Raw genomic sequence first — 26,269 nt, forward strand, 5'->3', positions numbered from 1 at the left:
AATCTACGTATTCTATATATATATATATATATATATATATACATATATATATATATATATAAATTTATGTGTGTGTGTGTAGTCATTGTTTGTGTTTAAACCACAAACAAAAAAAAAGTCAACAAAAGCTCGCAGCTAGTCGGGATGAGCACAGATGCGAAGCCAAACGGAGCGACAGAACTTGGTGACAGTTCTGCCAGGCTGTCGGGCTGTCGGGTTGTCGGCTTGTCGGGCCTGTCGTGGCGACAGTGGTGCAGCGGGGCAGTGGTGCAGCGGGGCGGCCTGCAAATATGTTGGTGTAACAACTTTCGAGATTTGTGTCAGCTCGTTTGAGAATTAGTCGTAGGTTTTAGCAAAATTAAAAAAAAAATCTGTCACTTTGTGTGGCGGGAATTTGCCGTCTCATTGTTCTGCCTTTGCGTCTGCTGCCACAATTATGTATATAGGCACACCCGCACACACAGGCACACACACACACACACCCTCCCCCCTCTGTCTGAATAGACTTATAAATGTGTGAAAAGATTTGAATTGGGCTCGGTTCTTGTGGGGGGGTAACTTAAATTATTTATGCGCCGCAAAATGTGCAAAGTAATTTATTCAGATTATATGCGAGGAACAAGGCAACAAAAAGAAAAGTAAAATAAAAGAAAAAGGCCGCTTTAAATAAAATGAAGATGAAGCCCTTTTCAAACGGCCGCCAAGTGTCCAAGTCAAGTGCACAAAATTAAGCTCTGCACACCTGCCGGATGTTTGTGCGGCATCTACCTCAACTTGGCCGTAAAATTTTATGTTGCAATAATTTAGCTTTAAAATCGCACCGTACCCCCGGCAGATGACGTGGGCGTTTCGGGGGCGGGGCGGGGTGCTGGGGCATTGGGGGCTTTTGGACGGGCAGCACCTTGGCGCACGCACTTAAACGGAAATAAAATAAAATTACAAAAAGTGGGCAACTTTTTGACGTTGCGATTGTTATCCTTGCCGCTGCTGCTGTTGCTGCTGCTGTTGCTCCTGTAAACGGCTGACAGAAAGTGATTTAGAAACTATGCCAATGCTGCCCCTGCCCCTGCTGCTGCCCTGCCACAGTTGGCCACGCTGGGGCTGCGTTGTGGCATTTGTTTTTTGTCGACCATAAAGGTGAATTTAAATTTGGTATTTTTAGACCGTCTCATTTTCATTTGTGCGTTGCCATAAAATATGCCATTGAAATTTGCAATTGAAATTGAAATGGAAATTGAAGTACAGCTCGTACAGTTTTTGGCTTGTAAATAAACACTTAATAGGCATTGAAATGCAGCTTAAATCAGTATAACTCAATTTGTTGCACTCATTGCCACTCATATGTGCCTCAGTAGCGAGTTGTTTGCCGGATGTCTTCTCTGCGTGAATATGCTAAGAATGTCGGAATACCGTTTACATATTTAATGCGCTCTAACTGGCTTAATCAGCATTACAAAGTAATTAGAGTTAATTCCTTTGTACTTGAATGCGTGTCACACACAAATACACACACACACACACACATACAAACACACCTGGTATGCGGCATTTTTGTCTTGCCAGGATGACGCTGAGAATATTTGTAAACTGTTGCGCGCCAATTTGCATGGTTAATTATCTATTAACCTGCGCATAACTTTTATACAAACGGATGGAGGCGAGCAGCCTGCTGCCTGCTGCTGCTACTTGTAGATGTTTACACACACATACACACATACAGGCACACACACTCGTAGAGGGACGCGCGCACGCAAGACTAAAATGTATGTATATCCGTTTCCGCCTGCTGTGTCATTGTCGCTTTCGCTGTCGCTGTCTCTTTCCTGTTTCTGTTATATAAGTCTAAAGCACAGAACAGACAACAAGTAAGGAGGAAACGGAATGGGTGGGAGCGGGGCTTTGGAGGGGAGTGGTTATAAAAACAAGTTATGCTAATCTTAATGCGATGCCATTTTCAGTTGCCATTCGCAATTTAAAGCAGTCCTTTTGTTCTGTTGCCACTGCATGCCGTAATTTATGCTTATTAAATATTTGTGCTTAATTAAAATTTAATTTTTACTACACAACAGTTGCCTGGCACTGGCGACAGTCGACCAGCAGCTGACAAAGTGAGTCCAGGTTGAGATCTGTGACTGTCACCGATGCCATTTAAGATAGAATATCGCCGTAATTGCTTAAAGCTACTAACCATAAATCCATGCTGGCCGTTGGCTAGGAAACTATTAATTTTCTAAACTAAACTGAGACTTGAGCTCATGATGATAGTGAGCTTCACTTAAATCTGTGTGAGCTGTAATTATGCCGCAAAGTACATTAAAAACCTTCCGAAGTGTGCTTCGAAAAATTGTATCAACTCAAGAGCAGGGAAAAATGTTGCTGCCGAGAAAATCTTGGCATTTTAACAATTTCAGATTTTAGGTGAATTTTTAGGCATTTTCTAGTATGCTGTGGTAAAACAAATATGGGAGAAAACCCTTTCTAATTGAACCATTTGGGTGTAGAAGGATACTTATAATCAATTTGAACCCTTTTCGGTTAATTTTTAAGGGGTCGCAATCGTTCCCAATCGATCTACATTATTGACACATTTTTGACAAATTGCCAGGCTGCATGGATTCCGTTTGCGGGCAGTGTCCGTTTTTTGTATTTTTATATAGCAGAAACGTGTCTGGCATACTAGAACGAAACGAACTACTGGCCAAAAGGTTGCATACCTTTTGGCCTGACTGGGTTAGCAGGTCGACGGCGTGAGGGTTTTATTTGTTTGTTTTGCTCGCAATGCGAACCCTTGTCAAGTGCAACAGCCCCCGCTGCTGGCATTGCTGTCGTGCTTTTCGGACTACTCTCCTGGTATGTCCTTGCTCCGCTTTAGCGCCTCTGCCCTGCTGCTCTGCTGGCCTTAATTATGTGCGGCCCAAGACAAAATCAAATGCACACGCCACTCACATGTACAGCCTAGGCACAAGGCACACGGCACACTCTCGGTCTCAGTCGCAGCCCTAGTTAATTGCTCCTGGCGCCACTTGACCGAGCTGCAGCAGCAGCAGCAGCAGCAGCAGCTCCTCGCTGCCTACTGGTTACGTTTAGGTTGACAGCTTAAAACTACCTCACGACATCGGCGAGCAGACAAGTCTTTACTTTTGGTCGCCTCTGGGCAACTTTTGATTATTTAAAGAGACCGAGCGACCATTGTCTGTGCTTGACCCTCGCTCGGCTTCCTGTCCTGCTTGTTTCGGTTGCCTATTTATTTGCTCACGCCTTTTCATTGGTGCGCCCCTGGCCCATGTCTTTGTCTGCCTCGCTGCGTTGTCATGCACAATCTGCCAAAGAGGTTGCTTTGATGTCCCCCTATCAGCAGTTCATCGCTCTCAACTAGTGTACTACAGGTCCTCTCAAAAAAAAAAAAAAGGGTTCAAATTACGAGTACTGTTATGAACCAACCTAAAGGGCGAACAATTTTCAACATGGCTTTGAATCGCATACCCATGCGACAGTTGAGATATTTCTTTTCATTTTCTCTAATAATCTGGCCAAACTTAAATTGTAGAAACACAGATTTCTTTAAAATGTCCTTCACCAAATCTGAAGCCTAGATATGACTAGCTATATATTTATATAAACAACTTGGACTGCATATTTTCTGCGCTGCTAAAATTGTTTATAGTTGTCAATTACTTGGAATCCCTGTGGCCACCAGGTAATTGTGAATGTCACGCCTTAGCGGGGGTAAGGGATAAACGTAAGGAACAAGGACCGACGATTCACGCCCCAGAAATGCCACATCCAGCTACTTAATTTCCGTTTCTAGTGAATTTCTTTGCGGCTAATTTTGTTGCCCAAGCACACACACACACACACAGACAGAGCGGGGTGGGCTTAAAAGCTGAACTGGGCCACTCACACAGTGGCAAATATTTATGTGAATGTGAACACACATACACATATAAACTTGTACATGTATAAATGGATTTTTACTGCTTTCTGTTTTCGCTGACCTGTCGTATGCCTGGCGCTTAGTTTTGTTCAACCGAATCAAACCCAAGCAAAACAAGAAATTTTAATCCTGTCGAGAGTTGGCGACTAGAAAATACTCTGTTGTGTATAAATTGTGGGTATAACATATAAATTAACAATAATTCTTGAATCTTGCTCCCTAATGAAATTGGTAAAGGTAGCCAAAAAGGGGAATGTCCTATATACTTGTACTTGTAAAAGGGGTATGTCCTATATACTTTGTACTTGTAAGCCTAAGTCCTAATTTATGATATTGTAAAAAGCCTGCAGCTGGGAATCGATAGAAATAGCTATTATACATAAAATTTGAAAATTTACTTACGATTTTAAAACTTTCCTATACCCTGCTTATAATGCATTTTCAATTGGTGGAGGCTATAAAAAAAGAGAAGTCTTTAATGTCTCCACTCAGCAGAGCAACAAGCTGCATATTCAAGCCGATGCTAGAAGAGAAAGAGACGGAGTTAGAGAGAGAGAGAGAGGGAGTGTGAGTAAGAGAGACAGCAAATTGGAATGGAACAGAGCAATGTTTATTGGCGGCCATTTAATGCAGTGTAGTACGTGTGTGATACGCTCCTGTAGCCCTGTTGTCCTGCTCCTCCTCCCGCTCCCTCTTCCCTTCCCCTGTCCCAAACTTAACGTTCAATCCTTTCCCACTGACAGGGGCCGTATGCTGTTGAGCGTTGAGCATATTAAGCCATTCTGAAAGCCGATTGCACGCTTTTAACCCGAAACTCAACGGCTCGACGTCTCAGACAGAACTTTTAACTGGGATGCATAAAAGCTGCACGGCCATTACTATCAGTTACAGTCTCTCCAGGACAACAACAACAGCAACAACAACAATGGCTGCGATGACTGCTGCCATTGTGCTTGGCCTGCACTAGTATTGCCAGTGAACCAGTGAGTGTTTGCTGCCATTTTTATTTGAAAGAACCCGGAACAGGGTTTATGGCAAATGTGCATTCACTTGCTCTCTCTCTCTCTCTATCTCCCTCATTTTCGCTGCCTCTCTTTCTTTCGATAACTGTGTGTGTTTGTGCAATAGCATCGCATTGTCCGTGTTCCATTGTCTCGCAGCTAGGGCCTGTATCGTCTGCGGTTAGCATTTCTATAGACCACTGATAGCAGTGCCTCCCATCTCGCTCGAGGCCCCCCCATATTCCAGGTAAGTCTGTTATGTGTAAGTCATATTGTGTACTTATGTGTAATGGCGAAACACCCGCCCATCTTCCGTTTCTCTGTGTCACGGACTTCCCTCGCTCTTTATGAGCGAAACTGAAGAGGAAAAGCCGCGCACATTAGGTGCGTGGGTAGCATGCGGCAAGTGGCAAGTGGCAAGTGCTATTGGAAATTAACATTAATAATTAATTTCGATTTGCAGCAATTACAATTGCCATCGACTAGAAATGCTACCGCGCTGCATTAGCAACAGATTTATGTGCGCATTTATTCAAATTGATTGATTTATTATACATATTTATTGATGCATTAGTTGCCTAAGGGCCAGATTTTATGGTGTGCTGCCGCTTGGCTATAAATGTTACAATAATTTTTAGAAACGCATTATTAATAATCTGCAAATCTGTCTAAGCTTCTATACAAACGTATTCTATGCACAGGGCTATTTAGAAAAAATCTATGTCTATGGCAATCCGGATGCCATAGCAATTCAATGCATGTCGCCCCCAAAGCCAACGGTGGCCGTGCCCACGGTAAGTTCAACATTTTCAGCTCCAATTCAGGTTCGTTCAAATGATTTTAGTTCAACATGAATTATTAAGCAGTCAAAACAGTTTTAAGGCTTCAAATAATAGGTTGAAAACAATTTAGACTTAGTTCGACTTGGCTAGTAAAGTCCCTAAAGTGTAAACTAATTTAATATTGAACAATGATAAATAGATTAGTAAAATGATGAACAAAATGTGGATTAATTAATGCTACATTAAGTTGCATTTGTAAGGTTTCTTTCCCAATTTGAGTTTAATATGATTTTCCCCATGTTATTATTAATTTGATTTCCATTTTGAAGGATTTGGAGAATGAGCTTTCGACTGAATCAGATCCTGAACTCTTAGCTGATCCTGAACAAGAAATGGTGTGTTTTTTGCTCATATTTTTATTATTTCTCCTATTTTTGGTTTTTTTTTTTACCTTTTATTTATTATTTTATTTGATGTTTATTTCATGTTGAATGCCACGAAATGCATTTAGAATTCACCACCCGATGAGCCCGTCGTCGATGAGAATGATATCACAAACGAAGGGTGGTGGTCCTCGGCAAATATTGAGGTTTGTTTTTAATCAGATATAAGTTAACCAACTCGAGAGCAGGCCAAACAATATTCAATTCAAATCTATGGAAATACAGGCCTGCTCCACATGGTATTTCGATGCGGTTTATTGCAGTCGCCGTTGCAGTTGCAGTTGCAGTTACATGCTGAACAGCATTTATGGGCATGGCAACAAAAGCTATTTGCATTTTGCGTAAATGCGTTCTCAATAAGCCAACGTCACTTACATCTTCTACTTGTTCTATTTTCATCACAGGCAACTGACATTTTCGACGACAGTGGTTTGCAGGCCCCCGGACAGACGCAGTTAACGCACGAGAGACGTAAGTTCACCTGATGCTGGACTTTGTCCGGATTTTAATTAGGCAACCTGCTAATGGAATGACTTTGCTTTTGCTTTTGCTGCTCTCCCTTCCGCAGCATATCGCGGCATTAAGGGCGAGAAGGGCGATCGAGGACCCAAGGGCGATAGTATACGTGGTCCACCTGGGCCGCCTGGTCCGCCGGGTCCCAAAGGTGAAACACCATCGTATCCGCCCTTTGTGGAGACACCAAGTGCGGGGGCTGTAAGTATAAAACTCGACTTGGCACTTATTTTCTGACTTTGCAAGTGCACAGAGACGGTGCCCATTTATTTGCACACCAAACGACAAAGCCAATGGATTCGAAGTGGTAGCCGAATCCGTTACTCTGGTGATTCCAAATTGGCAAATACCAAAAAAGTGTCTGTGCACTTGCAAAATCTTTCAGGCACTCGAGGAGGACTCTGTCTAGATTAATTCGGTTACGGCTTGGTTATTCAATGGCATATTTTTGTATCAATTGTAGAAATACACTGGCGAATGTACATGTAATGCGTCTGATATCCTGGAAGCCTTGAAGGACAATGAAACGATACGCGAAACGTTGCGCGGCCCGCCCGGCCCGCCGGGCAGAGATGGAAAGTCCGGAGCCCCTGGACTTACCGTAAGTACCAGCGACTACTTTATACTTAGTTTATACAAGTGTAACGGGTTGGAAGGCCAAAATGGCAAAAGTCAATATTTGATATGGATTAAACGCATTTTCAATTTCATGACACACATCTTCTAATCTTGAAGTGGAAGAGAGCATGGCAATAGCAGTGCGATGGTTATCACCAGCTGGTTACACACACACACACACACACATACGCAGAAGCACACTTGAATGCGCTGCGCTCTTAAAGCAAGTCAAACATCATAATTTGTGCGTGTGTGCGTGCTTGTGCGTGTAACCGGAAACGAGGCAAAACGTTAACGTGCAAGCAGGAAACGAAAATTTCTTTATAACTTTGTGCTCGCAAACGGCAGGCAACTCAGACTTAAACACTTATCCACTTTGGGCGCTACTCGTTATATTATCTCATCAACTGGCAACGTCTTTTGCAACCAAAAGGAGTTGTATCTATCTAAGGGCACAAAGAGATTCCACTCTCTCTCCCTCTCGGCAACTGGGTGCCAGTTGGTGCGCGTGTGTGTGTGTGTCCGGCCAAAGGCTAAGTCCACTATGCTGTTGGCCTCAACATCCACTCAGCTCAGAAGTGCCTGCCACGCCAAAGAGCCAAAGAGACTCGTAACTTTTGTGGGTCTAGCCAAAAATATGAAATCTGTGAAACGTTGCGTCTATGTTCGCACATAATCTCGTAGCCTTAGCATCCTGCAAATGCATTTTTATTTTGGCTCAGTCATAGACAACACTTTGCTTAGTCTCTCGAAAAACAAAAATGAAAAGAAAAAAAAAACTGTACTCATTGACAATGTGCTTAGCAACCTGTGTAACGCAGCCTCTTCAATACGTTGCAATATATCAAAAGAAAAGCGGTATGCAAAACATTTTGGTGGCTAACAACAAACAGCTCTGAGAATATGCCAGCTTAAAAATGCAAAAAGACCCAAAAGCTGACCCTCTATAGGACGGTCCTTGCCCGTTCCCAAAACCCTTCAGATATCCGAAATGCTTGAGTAAAATATGGCGAACTGGTGCGCATACCGGAAATTCCTGCGACAATTTTGTTGCTCTACTGCTAATCCCTTAACTAATAGCAATTAATTTAAAAGACGACGATAAGCAACAGAACATTATAGCAATAGCAACAACTGCCAGCCACTGAAATAACAATGTACAAAGGACAACGGCAACACGAACAATCCGATGGCGAACAGAACACGCAAATGGCGCACAGCGTGACCATTTTGCATAAGATTAAGGACATCGGGAGACACATTTTTTGTGCAGCCAGACCACAAACACAAAGCTAATGCCCACTCCCCAAATCCTCCCATCCCCTGCTATTGAGCCTGGGCAGCTGGGCCGCGTAGATTAATGAGCTCGGGCTAAAACGCGGCGATTATGTAAATCGACCGCAGCCAGTTAAAAGCTACCAACTGGCCAGCAGGCCCCCAAATAGTTTGTAGACTATATATATACCCTATATATATATATACATATGTAGTTATAGCCGTGGCAGTAGATGCAGACATTGCCGTAGACGTAGCTGTAGTCGTACATTCTATATGCACGCCCACTAATGTGATTTATTTCTTGGTCGCCGGCGGCGCCGTTTTTTCTTGTCTTTTTCCTTTTCTTTTTTTTTTTTTCTTTTCATTTGCAGGGTGCCACTGGCGTAACTGGCGCTCGCGGCCCGGAAGGTCTGCAGGGGGAGAAGGGCGAGCCAGGCGTCGACGGCATGCCCGGAGTGATGGGTCCGCCCGGACCTCCGGGCCCGCCTGGCTTGCCGGAGAGCTATGATGTGAGTACAACTTTAATTCTATTCAAAAATAATTATAAGAATATCACGAGTAGAAATTGTCATACTTAACACAATTATATTTTCATTATATTAACGTTATTTTCTCTTAGTTGATTGTGTTTCTAATTATTTTGTTAACTTTATTATCATCAACATATTTATTTGTCACAGGGCTGCAACAAAACAAAAATTGCAAATGATTCGGCTTCCGTTTCCCCCCAACTTCCTGACTCAGTGGTTAGTTTTTTCTTTTGTTTTATTTTTAATTTTAATTTAACATTTTAATTTTAAATTTACATTGCCCGTTGTTCTGAAAATATTGTAAGCTGTACATATTTTCATATACAAAATTCGGGCTAAATTTGTTTTCTATCTAAAATTGGCATCTTCCAATATGGTTGAAAATGGTTTAATCCATTAAAAAGAAAATGGTTCGGTTGTTAACATACTAATTTGAATTCCTGGCTCGAACCGGCTTGGTTCAAAACTCGCTTGCAGCGATTTTCGTTCTTTACCTTACGTCTATGAAATGCATACTAATATTTTAGTGCTCTCATATGGCAGTTTATAATATTTTAAATTTGAATTCACCTTTTTGTTCACTTTAAATTTTGTACTCCAAAATGCATAAAAGAAACTGGTATTGGATAAACAAAAGAATACCACAACTAAGTCTCTTAATGCCTTGTACCATAAAAGTTTCTAGCAAAATTGCAAAATAAATATGAAACTGAAACTTTTAATCATACTTTTTGCCGAAAGTCGATTCAGCTATGTCCGTAAGTCTGTCCATACCACGGATTTCTGAGTTCATAACAGCTAGGCATACAAGCTTTGGTACAGGGTATGTTCTAGTCGCTCAATCGCGACTTGCAATTTAAACTATATAACAACTAACATATATAATTAATAGCTCTTGCGTTCTGGCTCAGTGAATACGAGGACAAGAAAGCAAGAGTATTAAAACTTCGGTAAACCGAAGATAGATATTTTTTTTAACTTGGCCCAAAAATTGCAACTTTTACGGTAGACCTCAAAGGCAAAGTCGCTCGTCCGTTTATCTATATCCGACGGATGCTACCAATCACGCACGTTTCTTTTATGAATTGTGTGCCTTGAAGGCGCATTTCGGGCGGCAGACATCGGTCATGTTTGGTCAGTCACACACAAACACACACACACACAATTTGGCTAAACCAATTTCCTGCCTAAGGAGGAGGCACGCTGCGCGCGGCGTGCGATTGCTGCACCTGTACACTGTGAAAAATTGCTGGCCAGATTTGGGCATGGCAGGTGCCCAGGACGCGTTCGCGTTGTCGCAAATGGGTTATCTACGCTAATAATCTTAAAACCACAAAGCAACAGCAACAACAACGCCTCGAACAACATGAACATCTCGCAGAAATGCCGAAACCTAAGTGTCCTGAACACGCAAACCGAAACAAGCCAAGCCCAGTCTCAGTCCGCGTCTCCGTCTCTCTCACACTCCAAGACCCGGTTCCAGTCGTTGTCGCTGTCTCCCTGCCCCCGGCTACCCTCTGCTCTCACGTGGATCCCCCCTTTGGCGACGTGCTATTGCGGGCTTGTGATTCAGGTCTTACGGAGTGCTGGCATGCCAGCTTGTGGCAATTACTGTTATCAGCGCATGGCGCGCAGTTCACGCGGTTAAACGCGCTAACACGCATACAGATACCGAGTCACACACACACACACACACCCGCACACACACATACACACATTTGTATTGCCGGCTTTTAACCCTTTTCTGCAAGCGAAAGTTTTATTTTTTTTGCCGGCTTTATCATCGCATTTCAACGCCGTATGTTGCCTGCTTGGGCGTATCTCAGCATGCTGTCTGTGTGTGTGCGTGTGTGTATGATTGTGTGTGTGCGGTTGTGGTCGTAATCATTATCGCGCTGTTACGGTTATGAGAGTGTCAAGCTACTTATGGCTAACGCGCCAGTTAAATCAGACGCTCGCACAGTCAGCCTCCCATTGTTTTATGTCGCTCGTCGGCGGGGGTTTATTATCATTATCGCATTGCTCGCTTATAGGGGGAGGGGAATGGGGGCGGGTTCGTTTTTAAAGGCGTTTCAAATTGTTGTTGCTCTTATTGTTGTCAAGCATTTTGACCTTGTCGCAGCAAATGCGCCAGGGGAGAACAAAAAAGCTTTTAAGTTTATTAGAACGACTTTTGATTGTTGACACGGAGACAACTTTTTCAAATGTTTTCCGACAAGCCTAGACGCTTGACTGCGAATGAGGTGAAGAGGGGGGGTTAAGTGGGGGCGAGGTAAATTTGTAAAAGTTGCAATTTTACAGCCAGTTGATGAACTTTTGAACACCATCAAATTGAAATCATATAATAATACGCTTTAATTCCACACCCATTGTTCTATGCTATATATATTATATACAAATCGTACCAAAAACAAAATATGTATTCTTGTAACAATCAACACATAAATAACAGATAAATTGGAATCCTACCAGGACTTTCAAGGTATAAACATTTAACAATTTCATTTTATGTTCCCACTAATAAACAAAACGAAACAAAAAAAAACCATAATAATACAAAACAAAAGCACAAGTTTGCTCTGGGTAAGCAATGGCCGCATAACCTAATGGACTAGAACCCCTCGGCGTCATTAGAGTTCTAAGCATAAAGGAAGCCACACACACACACACACACACACATACGCCCAAAAAAAAGGGGCGCATCAGATCATTAATCAAATTTCCTTAGCAGATATGTGTGTGTGTTTGTGTGTGTGGAAAACTACGTGTATTCTTGTGTGGGCCAGTTGTGGCATCAAAGGTCTCCCGCTGCTTAAAAAATGGCCCAAAAATACATGTATCGAAATATAAATTGTACGACAAGCAAATATTTAACAAATTACTATGCTTACCTTCTATTCCCCTCACACACACACACACACACACACAACAATCACACAGGAATCCCTAATGGGCAACTCAATGGGCAGCCTACGCAGCTCCACCTCCACCCAGGCAGGACCTAAAGGAGCGACCGGCGATAAAGGTGAGCCCGGACGTCCAGGAGAACGAGGTGAAAAGGTGAGTCAAAGTTCAATACCAGCGCTTGTCCCACAAATATTTCCCTATATAAATATATACAAGTGCGTGTGTGTGTGTATGTGTGTTTATGCATTATAAAGTGGGCGAACAACATTGTTTTGTCAAATAATAACTTCTGGTCTATTGATTACCCAATTGATTTCCAGGCTAGAAACATAAAATGGGCAATGACTGCCAAGAACAAACGCAAAATGTGAATTAATATACCCAACGCCAAGTTGCGCTCTTTTCCATATGCGAGAAGATTTATGTGCCGGCTTCACACTTGTCATATTTGTACTTCAATTCCCACTAAGTGGCCATCATTTAGCTGAAATTCTCAGATTTATTGCACTGCATTCATTTGCGTGGTCGGCAGTCCATAAATTGACGCATAAATTTCTATCAGACCACATACGAGAGCGAGAATGTCGCATTATTTGTTGCCTTCGCCCGGGACAATTTGTAAACGTTTATAGCTCATTTGGTTGCCAGTTGATATGATCGAGGTGCTTCCTAGTTTATTAGAAATCGTTTACTAAAGTCCCTCCCCCCCTCGTTGCTGCTCCGACAACGGTCAACGGGCAGCTCTTCTGTTGCTACTTGTATTCTGTATTATTTTTATAATAAGTTTTGGCCATTTGTGCAGCTCATCCTGCTTAGATGGCGCTTACTTCCCTGCCATTACGCTTCATGCTATTTAGCAGCTTAGGGACCGGGATTCCCAGAGAGCTCCTGCTTCTGCTTGACCCCTCGTTAGCGAGGGTCGGCGAGCCGGAAAAAGTGGCGCGCATATTTCTTTTATGTGGTGCCTCAAAACTTTAAGCTGCCAGCACATACTCTCTGGCATATAACATAATATGTTTGTAGTTTGTTTGCCATTTCTGCGTGGGCGGTGAGGGGCGGGGCGCTTGTCGCACGTGGACAGGAGCATGACGGAGGAATGGAGAAATTGTAGATTGAAACTGGGCGTTTCACGAATTGTCAGCCAACTTCCGGTGTTGAGAAATGCTGCTGTTACACCTCCAATTTCGGGGTGTGAGTATGTCAAGATTTATTTGACCCTTGATATATGTATATGTAAGTACATATACATATATTCATGTTTATTTGGCCAGTGGCAACGCTTTTTGTAGGCCTCGCTTTGGTTCAATCATTGCTTGCGCCACGCCCCCATGGCAGGCACTCGTGAACCATATTTAATCGGGCGTGAAATAAAAAGAAATTATGCAAAAGCCGTAAGCTTCTCCCACAGCTTTGTGAAGCTGTATAAAAATCGATTTCGATTTTCTGATCAATTCACGCCCAATTTACGGCCACGCATACCAACACATTTGTTATTGCATTTAAATTTTCGAAACTAATATTGAAATTAGCATTTTGAACGTATAAATGCACGCACAATTAGGTACATTTCATTTAACTCAAAAGACATGTCTGCAGCTCCTCGCAGCCACAGCCCACAGCCCTAACGCGATTCGGGCCTCCATTTAAGACAGCCCCGGAAGCAACCGCGCGTACTTTGTAATGTTGCACATGTGTATGTGTGTGTGTGTGTGTGTCTGTGCGTAGGTGTGTTTTGGGGCGTACGGGAGGCTTATTAATTATTCATTAGTTCGCATCAAGCTGCCAATATAGAGTAAGGCCTGCAGCAAACAGCACATACAGGGTCAGGTCAATTTAAAGCGGTCCCACACACGCCAAAAGCGCTCATCTCAAGCTATATACAAGGCCCCAGACTACAAATCCAAATCCAAACACACAGCCCAACCAAAACCCCACCACGTAAACTGCGTGTAGGCGCGCGCAAATTTATGGCAAACCATTTAAGGCGCTGATGATGTGGAAGACGACACTGGGGATAAATCGGGAGCACTTGGTTGAGCAGGGGCGTGGGCGTGGGCGTGAGGTGGAGGGGGGGGGGGTGGGCTGGGGCAAAACTGAAGACCGCCAGCCGTTTTGCAAACTCCGCAAGGCAAAGTCCCAAAAAGCCAGAAGTACGCATAAGCAACAGCGTACAGGGACGTCGCGATGCCTCGATTTCTCGACGACTCGACTATAATATACCCGAACAGTGTCAGTTGGCGAGCTAAGGATGAGAGGTATCTTCCGTTAAATACAACGCGTATGTTGTAAAATGAAAGATAAGTCGTAGTTATCTTTCGAACTTACCATAGAATTATGTCAAGTCGGAGACAAGCCATGCTTTTAGACAGATTCTGGTGAAATATAGAAATTAGGAAATTGCCAAAACTTTTAGATATCTTAGGAATTGAACAAGGTTCAACTTTTTACTGTTCTTTCCTTATGCAAGTTTATAGGTCTCTCGTATTGTTTTGAGATATAATTATATTTTTTATTTTATTATATACACTTAATTTATAAACTACAACAGAGTACCAGAAGATGTTCCCCTTTCAACTAGGAAAACTTGATTAGAAAACAAGCGCATTACAAGCATAATACGTCGCCCGATACGTTTTCAGTTCGGGTACAAAGAGAAGCCCGTGGGTTTCGTCTCTTGGCAATGGTTTTGTGTTTTCGGGCTTGTCACCAAGCATTGCATACATTCGGGCGCATAAATTTATATAGATGCGTATGTGTATTGGTCGTGTGTGCGTGTGAGTTGGTTTGATTGTGGGGATTGTGGATTTTAGAATTGATTTGATTTCAAAATGAGTTTGAATTGAATTTTTGCCGAGGACAAAACGTTTGAAATTGAGTTTTACGGTCAAATTAGGCGTGAGTGCGCCCCCTGGGCATGCACCGTATATTTAATACTGTAAATCATTTTACACATGTCCCTCTACTCTCTCTTTTAACGCCAATAACAGGGTCATAAAGGTGCGCATGGACCCGCTGGACCCAAGGGTGAGCCCGGCGCTCCAGGCCTACCCGGATTGGCTGGCCAGCCGGGCGATGGCAACGGCACCAAGGGCGAGCGCGGCGAAAAGGGCGAGAAGGGCATGCGGGGCAGACGAGGTGGCACCGGCGCAACCGGACCAATTGGACCACCCGGCAAACCAGGACCCATGGGTGATATCGGACACTCGGTAAGGCACTCGTAACTTTTGCATCCATATTCATGAGGCGGCTCAACTTTCACATGCCTGCGCCCATTGTCGGTGTCGCTTGCTAAGTTCATTTAGAGCCAGACGGAGTTTCTGGCCGCAATCGCGAGCTAGACAGTATCCGTAACCGAATAAGAAGAAGAGCAACAGCGGAGGCGGAAGACGGGACCCAACTTGGCGAAATCAACTCAAACGAAAAGTATTTTAAGTGCATTTTCATCACGGTTATTCAGGACGCTGACGCAGCGCACGATTCCAATTGCAGTTACCCTAGAATTTCAGTTTCAGCCATTATTCTGCAATAATAGCAGCAGCAGCAGCGGCGGCAGCAGCAGCAGTTGCAGCTGCAATAACAACAACAACAACTATTACAATGAGTAGTCTGATATAAAGGGAAAAGTTTGCTTTGGCTGTCTGCGCGTTTGCCAACTGGCATCGTTTACCGCCTCTCAAAATCAAAGTCAAGCAATGTATTTACATGAATTGCCGCACCGAAATGAAGCCAAACGAAACTTTGACTCAATTCCTGGCACTGCCACACGAGGAGAAGCAACAACAACAACAACAACAACAACAACAACAACAACAGCAGGAAGGCATCAAAGCGCTGCAACTACCAAATTGTTGCACTCTAAACTGCAAAAGTTTTGCCATTTTTGGCGATTGTTCAACTTGGTTTTTATGCCCGAGTTACTCCACTTGTTAGTAGCGATTCCTGGCAGCCGTTAGTTCCTGCCACATGCGTCCGCTTTGAATTCTGTTACAGTTTCCAGTGCCCAATCTTTTCGCTTCGAAACAAATATTTAGCCATTATTTATGCAACCCTTGTTTCTAGGGACGCCCTGGAATGATTGGACCTAAGGGCGATACGGGCGCCAAAGGCGTCAAAGGCGACTCAGGTGGACGCGATGGCGTAAGTAGTTCTGCAGTTAATTTTTTAACAAATTATTGCTCAAGCCTCTATCTATGTCCAGGCCAAAGGTGAGAAAGGTGATCGGGGCAGCGACGGCCGTGACGGCTTGCCAGGCCCACCTGGACTGCCGGCCAGCACAGGTGCTGGCGATGGTGACAGCAGTGGCGTCCAGTATATTCCCATGCCTGGTCCGCCAGGACCGCCAGGGCCGCCTGGCCTGCCCGGCTTATCGATAACTGGACCCAAGGGAGAAGCAGGCATGGATGCGCGCAGCAGCTTCTTCGGAGACGCCTCCTACTACGGTCGACCAGGTGAGCCAGTGGCAGCTTTCAAGGTGCCAACAACAAATTGTATATACAAACATATATGTATAGTTAGGTGCCCGTACTTGTGCCATGACTCATGACTGTACATATGTACCCGAAACACACACACCCGTACACACACACACACACACACCCGTACACAAATATAAGTAACTAGCATTCTCCCATACCGACTATGAAATCAATTCCAAATCATTCTGTATTGTACTCGTAATCAAGGTGCGCGCTCATCTTTAGACGAACTTAAAGCACTGCGAGAGCTGCAAGATCTGCGCGATAGGCCCACAGATGGCACAGCTGGTAAACCATCAAAATCAAATCAAATCAATCCACCAAAATTGCCGTAGTGATATTTATTTTCTTTCTTTTGATGTTGCATGCCAAACTAGTCCTAAACATTCTTGCTGTGCGTATACACATTTCACGCCCATCACGACCTTGGCATGCCTCAAGTCTAGGGTGGGGGATACGGGCTCATTATTTGCACATCATCATCATCATCATCTCATTTGCGTTAATGAAGTACCTGTAAACATTTTGTTCAACATTTCAACATAGTCATGCTTTCACTTACCAAAAACAAAAAAATATATATAAACATAAAACACGAGAATGAATGAGAATGAAAATAAGCTGTATAGATTATAAATGGTAAATTCTTATAAACGCGTGTGCTCAAGCATGAGATACCCTGTGAAAGTAGCTTTGCTTCTATTTGAAGGATATCCTAACAGGATATCTCCGAGTCGCACACACTTTATATTTGTACATATATCAAATGTATTTTAGATTTCTTGTATCCTCAATACTTATTCATTTTTTATTATTAACTTCACATGCAATATATTATATATCTTTTCCAATTGTTATATGCATTCTAGGTAAATGAAAAAAGTTGTACAAATGACATTAGTTTTAATATTATTTAGAGTAGTTGCAGTGTTGATTTTACTTAGCAGCGCGCACAGATTTTAATGCAGTTGCATATGTGTATAGATATGCACATTTATACTTGGACTTAGTTTAATACAAATTGTGGTTTAACACGCATGTCTCGAAATCATCATTTGCAGAGCCACCGCGACAGACGGCGCACTCACACAAGCACGAGGAGTCGCCCCTGGGCATTGGCTTGGGCTTGGGAGATGGCGAGGAGTTGCCATACTTTTCCGCATCATCATCGAACATGAACATGAGAATCGTGCCAGGTGCAGTTACCTTCCAGAACATAGACGAAATGACAAAGGTGCGTTGCCCTACACACACACACACAAACATACGCTCTCACACTTACGCGTGTGTCCATATATATGAGCGTATATATTTAGCAGCGTATTTTTTTAAGCATATTTAAATTTGGTTTTTGTGACGTTCCACAGAAGTCCGCGCTCAGCCCACCCGGCACCCTGGCGTACATTACCGAGGAGGAGGCGCTGCTCGTGCGCGTCAACAAGGGCTGGCAGTATATAGCGGTAAGTGAAGCTCTGGGCCTGTGCCTGAAAATGGGATTGGGGTTATTGGGATCGAGATGGGATTGGGATTGGGCCCAAGCAAACAAGTGTGGCCCGTGCGTGCGTTCGCAAATGCCAAATATGGCAAGCGAAAAGTCGCTGGCGGACGCTATTATTTTATGGAGCAGCCTTTGGAGTTGGCCCAACCCATCCATTGGCTGTTTTCTATATATTATGAAAATATGGCTCGGCAAAACAAAACAAAACACAACAAAACAAAATGCAATAAAAATAGAAAGAAGAAGGCTGGGCTGAAAGACGTTCGACGCGCATACGTTTGTTTATTTAGCCTCTTGTTTTTGGCCATAAAATGGGGTTTTGTTTGGCTATGTCCTTGTCTGGGCGGCTGCTCCTTGGGGGTTTTTTATTTGCACATTTAATGTTGCAGACGTTCTGACTGATTGCCAACGGATCGGCAACATGTCCCGAACCGTGTGTGTCCCGTTATTCAATTATATTGACTCGCGCCTGGCTTTTCACTCAGGCGAGTTAACGATACAACAAGAATTTCGAATTGCGCATTCTTAAGCCATCAGCCGTAGGAAGTGGCGCCTCAGGCTCGTAATATTGTCGCACGCCCGATGGACAGACAGATGTCAGCCAATTCGAGTCAAGCTCAGTTGCCAAAAGACATTCAGGCAGCCAGTGAAGCAATCGCAAAATCAGTCAGCAGCTGCGCTGCACAACGAAAAATAAAATAAAACAACAACAAACGAAACTTTTATTGGTAAGGAATAAGCCATGCATTTGCTTGGATCATAAAACGCAACTCGAGCTTAAATATATGATTAGAAGGAAATTGAATATTTTTACTCAAATGGCGCTGTTCAACCTTAGCACGCTGCAGCTTCAATTGGCGAACTTCATTACTCAACACTGTCAATTAATCTTGCCTGTCGCCAGTTGCCCAGTTCCAGCTGACGGTACAATGCTTCCAATTTGCCCTGGTCAGCACTTGTAGAGCACATGAGAGAAAAAAGTTCTTGAAGCGTCCACAAATTACACGCAGAATTGAACCATTTTGCAATAGCTTGTTACACATTAAAGTGGCCACAATTTGCGAGCAGCTTTCGGACCGGTGGTTTTGAGATTTGTGGCAACGCTTTATTAAAAAAAAAGTATTGCATGATTTTTGGGGCGCCTTATTGTGCAGAGTGTAGCACAATACATATGCTCAAAACTGTTCAAGATTCGATTTCCGCTTCCGTTGTTGCATGCACAAAGCCAATACCGACAGCTAGCACAGCATGGGCTGGGGGCGTGGCCAGCCCACTCACCAACTGGTTACTGTGCCTGGCATGTGCATACCCACAAGAAGGCAAATGGAAATGAGCAAGGCTGCGGGTAACGCAGGCAGGGTTCAGGGAGGAGTCGCAAATCGCATGCCTTTGACGGCAACATTTAAATACTTTTGGCAACAAAACGTGCATGATGGGGCTTCCTTTGAATAATGTCGGTTAAATCAAGCAAAAGCTCATTGCCTGGGCTTTTATTTCCTTGCCAGAGCCTGGCATCTGGCTGTCTAAGCTACTTGCAGCATCAGTGGTGACATTCGCGTCCTAATTAGATTTCAGTACACGAGTCAACTGCTTAAAGTTCAAAATAGTAATTAAAACTTTTGTCAGACAGTGGCGCACAGTGTCTCGCATTCTATTCACAGTTCAGCCAAAAATTTAATGCTTAATTATTACAAATTACATTGAGAAGAAACTTTATTAAATTAAAGTTTTACTAATGTGATTTGTAAAATTGTCATCTAGACAGTAAATGCTCAAAATAGACTTCTCTTTTATTCATTTATGGAAAAAAGGTTTCCTTCATTCATAAAAATTAAACATTTTTGCTTATCATTTTGGGCTGAAAAAGTTTCATTTTTTAATTAATTATTAAGTAAAGATTATGAACAGAAATAGGTCGTGAATGGAATAGATTTTTTTTATAGGATGACGCTTATTACAAATTGCCGAGACAATTGTTAAAACATGAAGTACCTAAACTGTGTAAGGTCCACCTGCTCCGGGTGCATTGGGATGCCGGCGAGCAGATTTCCCGCGTAGCCTATAAAATATTAATGGCCATGTTGGCTAACTGCTTTTGCTTTTAATCCGAACTTTGCCAAATTCGTTATAAACCTTTTATTTACAGCTGGGCACCTTGGTGCCGATTGCAACACCAGCCCCGCCCACCACAGTGGCGCCGTCCTTGCGCTTTGATTTACAATCGAAAAACTTGCTGAACAGTCCACCTCCCTTGCTCAATACGCCGACGGTAAGTGCTTATAATGTTGTCATATACCATCTAACACATGCACTCGTATATACCCAAAACATATTTGTGCTTCGACTACATTTAAAAGCGAGTGGGGCGCTTGTGCAGCTGAAATTGCGTTGTGAGGTGTCTAAATTAAAAGCTTTACAAATATTTCAAATAATTTTTGGCCATTCATGAGGCAATATCGCTGCATAAGTGCCGCTATCATGCCAAGTGCCTCAAGTGCAAAGCTATTCACAAAACACGCAAAATCAATTACAGAAAATAGCTCGACACTCGATAGCTTTAAATTGTATAATTAATATCAAGTGAAAAATTTAAGCAATTCAGTTAATAAACACTACTAAAACCATTTATTATTAATTATTATTAAATGCAGTTTACAACCGCGCCCGAGTACGAAACGGTAATTAAATAAAATATCATACACTGAATGCACACAAAGAGAGCAAACAAAAAGCAAAATAATACTAAATCGAATTAACGCATCTCTTGCACACACACACACTTCCACACAACTATATATATACATATATATATTGATATATATTTAATCTGATTTTGGTTTGGTTTGGTTTGGTCGATGAAAACGTTTCTAATTAGTGCAAATTGCAATTTGAGTTCTGCTCTGTAACATGCAGATATATTTGTGTAGTTCCCTTTTTGAGTTTCTATTATAACTATCAATTATTTATTTAACATTTATTCTATGTTCATGCTGAAATCAATATCAGTAAATGCTTTTGTGTAGTTAATGCTTTAAGAAGTGTATCTCAACTCAGCTGAACAAGCCCAACAAGACTACAGCAAAGGCAGTTGAGACCTTCTCTATGCCCGTTTTGTTCTTTTTTGTGTATCGTGTAAACATTTTTCTATCTATATATATATCTCTCTTACAATGAACCTTTTTTGTACCATTCTCACGCTTGCGTCGTCGAATAATATTATTGGGATCGTTAACAATAAATGATGCTCAATAAAATACCACACGAAATTCTCGTATTACATTCACAGTGGTATCCGCGCATGGTAAGTGACCTTTTGGTACAATTAAAAATATGCCAGGCGCCCCCAAGTGAATGCCTCCCCTACATACATATATATGTACATGGGCATATATATGTATGCACATAAAAAGTTCCTTTCAGTTTGTAGCCTCAATAGGTTTGTTTGCTTTCAAGTTATGTTTTGCGAAATGAAATATTTCTTATATATTATACTCTCTTATCATTTAAACAGCCACAGAAACAAGTTGAAATTTTTCCCATCCTTAACATAGCTATACAAACAATTCGCAGCCATTAAATTCTATATTAATTAGATTTCAAAATGCTTGACATAAATTCCAAATTAATTTTCTACCATATTTTCTGCGCTCCATTCATCCCCATCCTCTCAACCCATAGCTTCGCGTGGCGGCCCTCAATGAGCCCTATGGCGGTGACTTACAGGGCATTCGAGGCGCGGACTTTGCCTGCTATCGCCAAGGCCGGCGAGCGGGTCTGCTGGGCACCTTTAAGGCGTTCCTCACCTCCAGGTAAGCAGGGGCAAGGGGCAAGCTGGCAGGGCTCAGAGAGTGACAGAAGGGCCGGGTGTGTCTTATCTGTCCTTAGATTTTTTTACGCGTATTAGACATGTTTTTTATATTTAGTTTGCCACTGTGTGTACTTTAGCCAGGCACTCGACGAGATTTCGAGATGGCATTGCTCATACGCAGCGTTGGGCGCCGCCCGGTGGCGCTTTTGGAACTCATTAACTCGAACATAATCTTGATATTTGAAGCAACGCAGGGAAGAGCTCACAAAATATGAAAACAAAAGCCGCTAAAAACAATCTCGTGCAATTTATTTACAAAGCTCTGAACGGACTGGATGCCAAAATGAATGCTAATGCTGCCAGAAAGAAAGCATAAATAAATAAACGAATACATACTTATGTATGCACGTGGGTGCGGTTGTACATCCACGCATAATTGCTGGCTGTTGGGCATTAGACGCTTCCGCGGTAGTTTGTTTACCTGCGTTTAATTTCCTAGAGCAACTGCCTGACGCTGTATCCCACATTCATGTGGAATTCGCATTCGTAATCCTGCGGCTAAATGCTTTTATTTTTTTGTTTTGTCGCTCACAGGGTACAGAACCTGGACTCTATAGTGCGTTCGGCCGACTGGGAGCTACCGGTTGTAAATACCCGCGGAGATGTACTTTTCAATTCCTGGAAGGGAGTCTTTAACGGCCAGGGTGGCTTCTTCTCCCAGGCTCCGCGCATTTATAGTTTCAGCGGCAAGAATGTGCTTACAGATCCACTATGGTAAGTCCTAGCATCTTCTATATAAATAGAACACATAAACATTATTCGATTTACCGTGCAGGCCGCTTAAGCTAGTCTGGCACGGCTCTCTGCCGAACGGAGAACGCTCCATGGACACCTACTGCGATGCCTGGCACTCCAGCTCGCACGAGAAATTCGGCTATGCCAGCAACTTGCTCGGCAACAAGCTGCTCGATCAGGAGCGCCAGCCCTGCGACGGCAAGCTGATTGTGCTCTGCGTGGAGGCACTGTCGCAGGATCGGCGGAAAAAGCGTGATGTCAGCAGCAGGTAAGTGGGGCGGGCGGGGTACCAGCAACACGAGACATAACAATGAAATGCTTACACGTGTCGTATTGATTTGGCATTAACTTTTTATGGTGCACGCCACACACCCGAACTTTGCTCATTACAGTCGCAGTCACAGTCACAGTAGCAGTCGCAGCAACAGTCGCGGCAACAGCGACAGTCACAGTCCCATTGGCGAACTGGAGCTGGAGTTCAGCACGGCCGAGGAGTACGCCGAGCATTTAGACAATTTACTGCTGTAAGAGACCACCTAGAGAGAAGCATGGGCGGGAAACGGTATTTGTAACTGTAACGCGCATTATATGAATACCAATGCAATACAAATGTGAACACCACAACACACCAATACCAATGCCATACTCATGAACACTCAGACACACACAAACACATACACATTTAATGTAAACGTATATCATGGCCATGCATATAATCAGAGGATTCCAACTAAACCAAAAAATACTCAAGTAAGCGATCGATTAACAATTGCATAGTGAAATATGAAGATACATATATACTTACATACTACTTACATACGAATTACTAGACAGGTATATATATATATATATATATTCACAATATATATATACATCATTATTTCTTATGCTCGACAGGCAACAAGCATTTTTGTACAAGCGAGTTATGTATTAGTAATCGTAGCCTAATACATAGTCAAAATATATAAAAACTAAGCTAATTTTGTAATTAAGTCACAGCGCAGGCGAAGCATATTAGCTGCTGCTGCTGCCATTAAGGTTAGTCCTAGTAACATATTTAGGACCGGCGCGAACTGGTCCCCATCAATACTGTCTAGAGACCAAGCGCACCTTTCCAACAACAGCTAAACATACTAACTGGCCAAATTAGTCTCCTATCTACCCGATCAGCGGGACGACTCACGCGCAAATACATTTCACATGGCTGTATACGTGTATAAATGTATTTTGTCAAAGACTTCTAAATGTGTAAATGTATAAGATAAAAAAAACGAAAGTGAAACCAACTATAATACCGAATCAGAGCTAACAATTTTAAGCCCAAATCCAAATCCAACGTTCCAACGTTCTAACGTTTTTAACTAAATCAGCTCCAATGTGCATTATGTTTTATGCCAATCCAGTTTTCTATTCTACAAACTTACTCATAATGTAGCCAGATTTTCTACATTGAAATACTCGTTATTATATAAATGAACAACAAAACGTCAGCCCCTTTTTATATGAACACAATAGAATAACTAAATTATAGCAGTAATTGCAGTAATTTATATATAATAACAAATAAACAAACAACACGAGTACATACATGTATATGTATGTAATGTAACTTATTGTAATTCTAGAGCGAATACTGACGAGTAAAACATAATTACTTGTATCAGTATAGTTAGTTACTTAATTTAATTTGCATTTAATTAATGCATTTCCAGCTACAGTTTTGTAATGTAATTAATTGTAATTGTAATATCAATAAAGCTTATAATTTTTAATAATTAATTATAAAAGAAAACTAGACACAGAAATGCTAATTGGGTTAAAGGCAATCCCAAGCAATCACATACTAAGCATAATATACGTACATAGCTATGTATGTATGCATGTATGTATGCACGATGCAAATAACTACATTTAGTGAAATCAAAATGAATACTTAAAGCCCTCTAGTCGTAAGCCTAATACTTTTATGCAAATTGAAAGTGCATATAAAATAAATAAAAATACAATTACCTATAATAAATAAACTTTATCAACAAAACTGTTTATTCTGGCAGATTGTCACACTGCCTGACTGACAAACTTTTGGTCAACGCACAGCCTAAGTATATCATAAGTATATCATTTCACACTCGGACTTAATATGACCGATATAAGCCAATTATAATGATTTGGCAGAATGATATAACTCTTTTGACTCGTGAAACTCTATAGAACAGATTAGAATCTAAAATTAATGATTTTAGAATTGTCTGCATTTTCGACAAAATGTGGACAGTAGAGTTCCGTAAGACACCAAAATTATGTAATTGAGATAATCGCTGTCTGTAGCTCTAAAGAATAGTAGATTGGATTGACATTTAAGTTAAAGTTAATTTTTTATTTAAGTTTGTGAAATAGCGATTTAACTTTTGATAAATATATTCCACCGTTGTATCGCTATTTTACAAACTTCACAATATTTAGAAAAAATACCAATTAAACAATAAATTTTGCTGCTTCAACATAAGAGACTTAATTAGCATTAAGACAGTAGATATTAAGTTGCAGGAGAGTAGGCTTTCGATGGAAATTATCCGGAGCACATCTCAAGCAAAGTAATTGGGAAGATATTTCTTTGATCAATATTTTCCATAAAAGTTGAAATCAATTTAAATTACCATTTTAAATTCCGAACTAGACAATCACTAAAAAAAAAACAAAGCAAATTTTGTTCTTCTTCTCCATCTGTGAATGTTCATCGCACGTTTGATTACCAATTTAAATAATTTTTCACTTGAATTAAAGCAAATGATTTCAAACAGCGAGCGCCATAAAATACCACCGCCCCAGCACAGAGCCTGCTCCTCTCAGCTACATTTCGGGGGCATTGATGCTTTATGAATTTCAATGGCAGCCAACATAGTTTCAGCGGCGGCTGCGGATGCGATGTGGTCCGCACTGATATAGATACAGATACAGATTCAGACACAGATACAGATACACACGATGGAAAGCGTTTCGTAAGGTAGTCAAAGCAGACTGACAATCGACAGAGGACAGGCAACAAACAAATAAACAAGCCGACAGGCCAGAGAAAAGCCAACAATTGCGATTACGATTGCGATTGGGACTGGGACAGGAATTGGGATTCAAATTGTGGTTGCGTTTGTGAGCTGGCAGTCAGCGTCAGCCACTTAGGCACAGAGCAATCAAATCAGATGAGCAGAATGAAATTTTAATTTAATGAATGAATACGAAAATTTTTGATTAGTTGATTAGCTGTGAAGTCGAAAGGCCATCGCTCCTCTCGGATCGAGATGCTGAAACCAGCCCAAAGGGCGGGCAGTCAGGAATATGGAAGAGGTGAGTGCTGGTCGAATGGGAATCGTTGCCAAGCCAACTTAAATTAACATTTTCTTTATCTCCTATAGTCGATTGCATTTTCACTTTTCAATTATAAGAGCTGCCGGTTGGAGGTACTCGCAAACTTTTTAATTCCGACTGCGCCTGACAATGCCATTCATCATAACACGTTTAGCCGTAAGCTTATTAGATTCCACTTTTGTACCCGGGCGCGTTTACAAGTTTCTCTGCTTGTTTCTCGTTTTTCTTTTATTCCTTTTCATTTTTTGTTTTCTTTTCATTGGAAACAAAACATACAACTTGCTGTTCGCCAAACCACACAACTTACGCATTTGGCATCCTAAA

General features: G+C 42.0%; 1 protein-coding gene across 18 annotated transcripts in view; it reads left to right on the forward strand.

The window, feature by feature from the left end:
* Positions 1-24,608, forward strand: part of Mp (collagen XV/XVIII-type protein multiplexin) — a 58,630-nt gene extending 34,022 nt beyond the window's left edge. For 2 of the 18 annotated variants that reach the window (XM_032434585.2, XM_032434584.2), the window contains exons 5-26: positions 5,637-5,729; positions 6,047-6,112; positions 6,229-6,306; positions 6,565-6,631; positions 6,729-6,874; positions 7,137-7,274; positions 8,941-9,078; positions 9,250-9,315; positions 12,040-12,159; positions 14,994-15,212; positions 16,066-16,143; positions 16,205-16,454; positions 16,689-16,769; positions 17,543-17,715; positions 17,849-17,941; positions 20,126-20,248; positions 20,631-20,657; positions 21,266-21,280; positions 21,658-21,788; positions 22,382-22,561; positions 22,623-22,850; positions 22,975-24,607. In XM_032434585.2, coding sequence (XP_032290476.1) covers positions 5,637-5,729; positions 6,047-6,112; positions 6,229-6,306; positions 6,565-6,631; positions 6,729-6,874; positions 7,137-7,274; positions 8,941-9,078; positions 9,250-9,315; positions 12,040-12,159; positions 14,994-15,212; positions 16,066-16,143; positions 16,205-16,454; positions 16,689-16,769; positions 17,543-17,715; positions 17,849-17,941; positions 20,126-20,248; positions 20,631-20,657; positions 21,266-21,280; positions 21,658-21,788; positions 22,382-22,561; positions 22,623-22,850; positions 22,975-23,110 — 2,646 coding nt within the window. In that variant the 3' untranslated portion in view covers positions 23,111-24,607. Of the gene's footprint in view, positions 1-5,636; positions 5,730-6,046; positions 6,113-6,228; positions 6,307-6,564; positions 6,632-6,728; positions 6,875-7,136; positions 7,275-8,940; positions 9,079-9,249; positions 9,316-11,551; positions 11,582-12,039; positions 12,160-14,993; positions 15,213-16,065; positions 16,144-16,204; positions 16,455-16,688; positions 16,770-17,542; positions 17,716-17,848; positions 17,942-20,125; positions 20,249-20,630; positions 20,658-21,265; positions 21,281-21,657; positions 21,789-22,381; positions 22,562-22,622; positions 22,851-22,974 lie in introns of all 18 variants that reach the window. The other 16 variants (XM_070207883.1, XM_070207886.1, XM_070207882.1 and 13 more) reach the window with 16 other exon arrangements.
* Positions 24,609-26,269: the final 1,661 nt, after the last annotated feature.

Source organism: Drosophila virilis, chromosome 3 (assembly GCF_030788295.1).
Source record: "Drosophila virilis strain 15010-1051.87 chromosome 3, Dvir_AGI_RSII-ME, whole genome shotgun sequence".
Lineage (NCBI taxonomy): Eukaryota > Metazoa > Arthropoda > Insecta > Diptera > Drosophilidae > Drosophila > Drosophila virilis.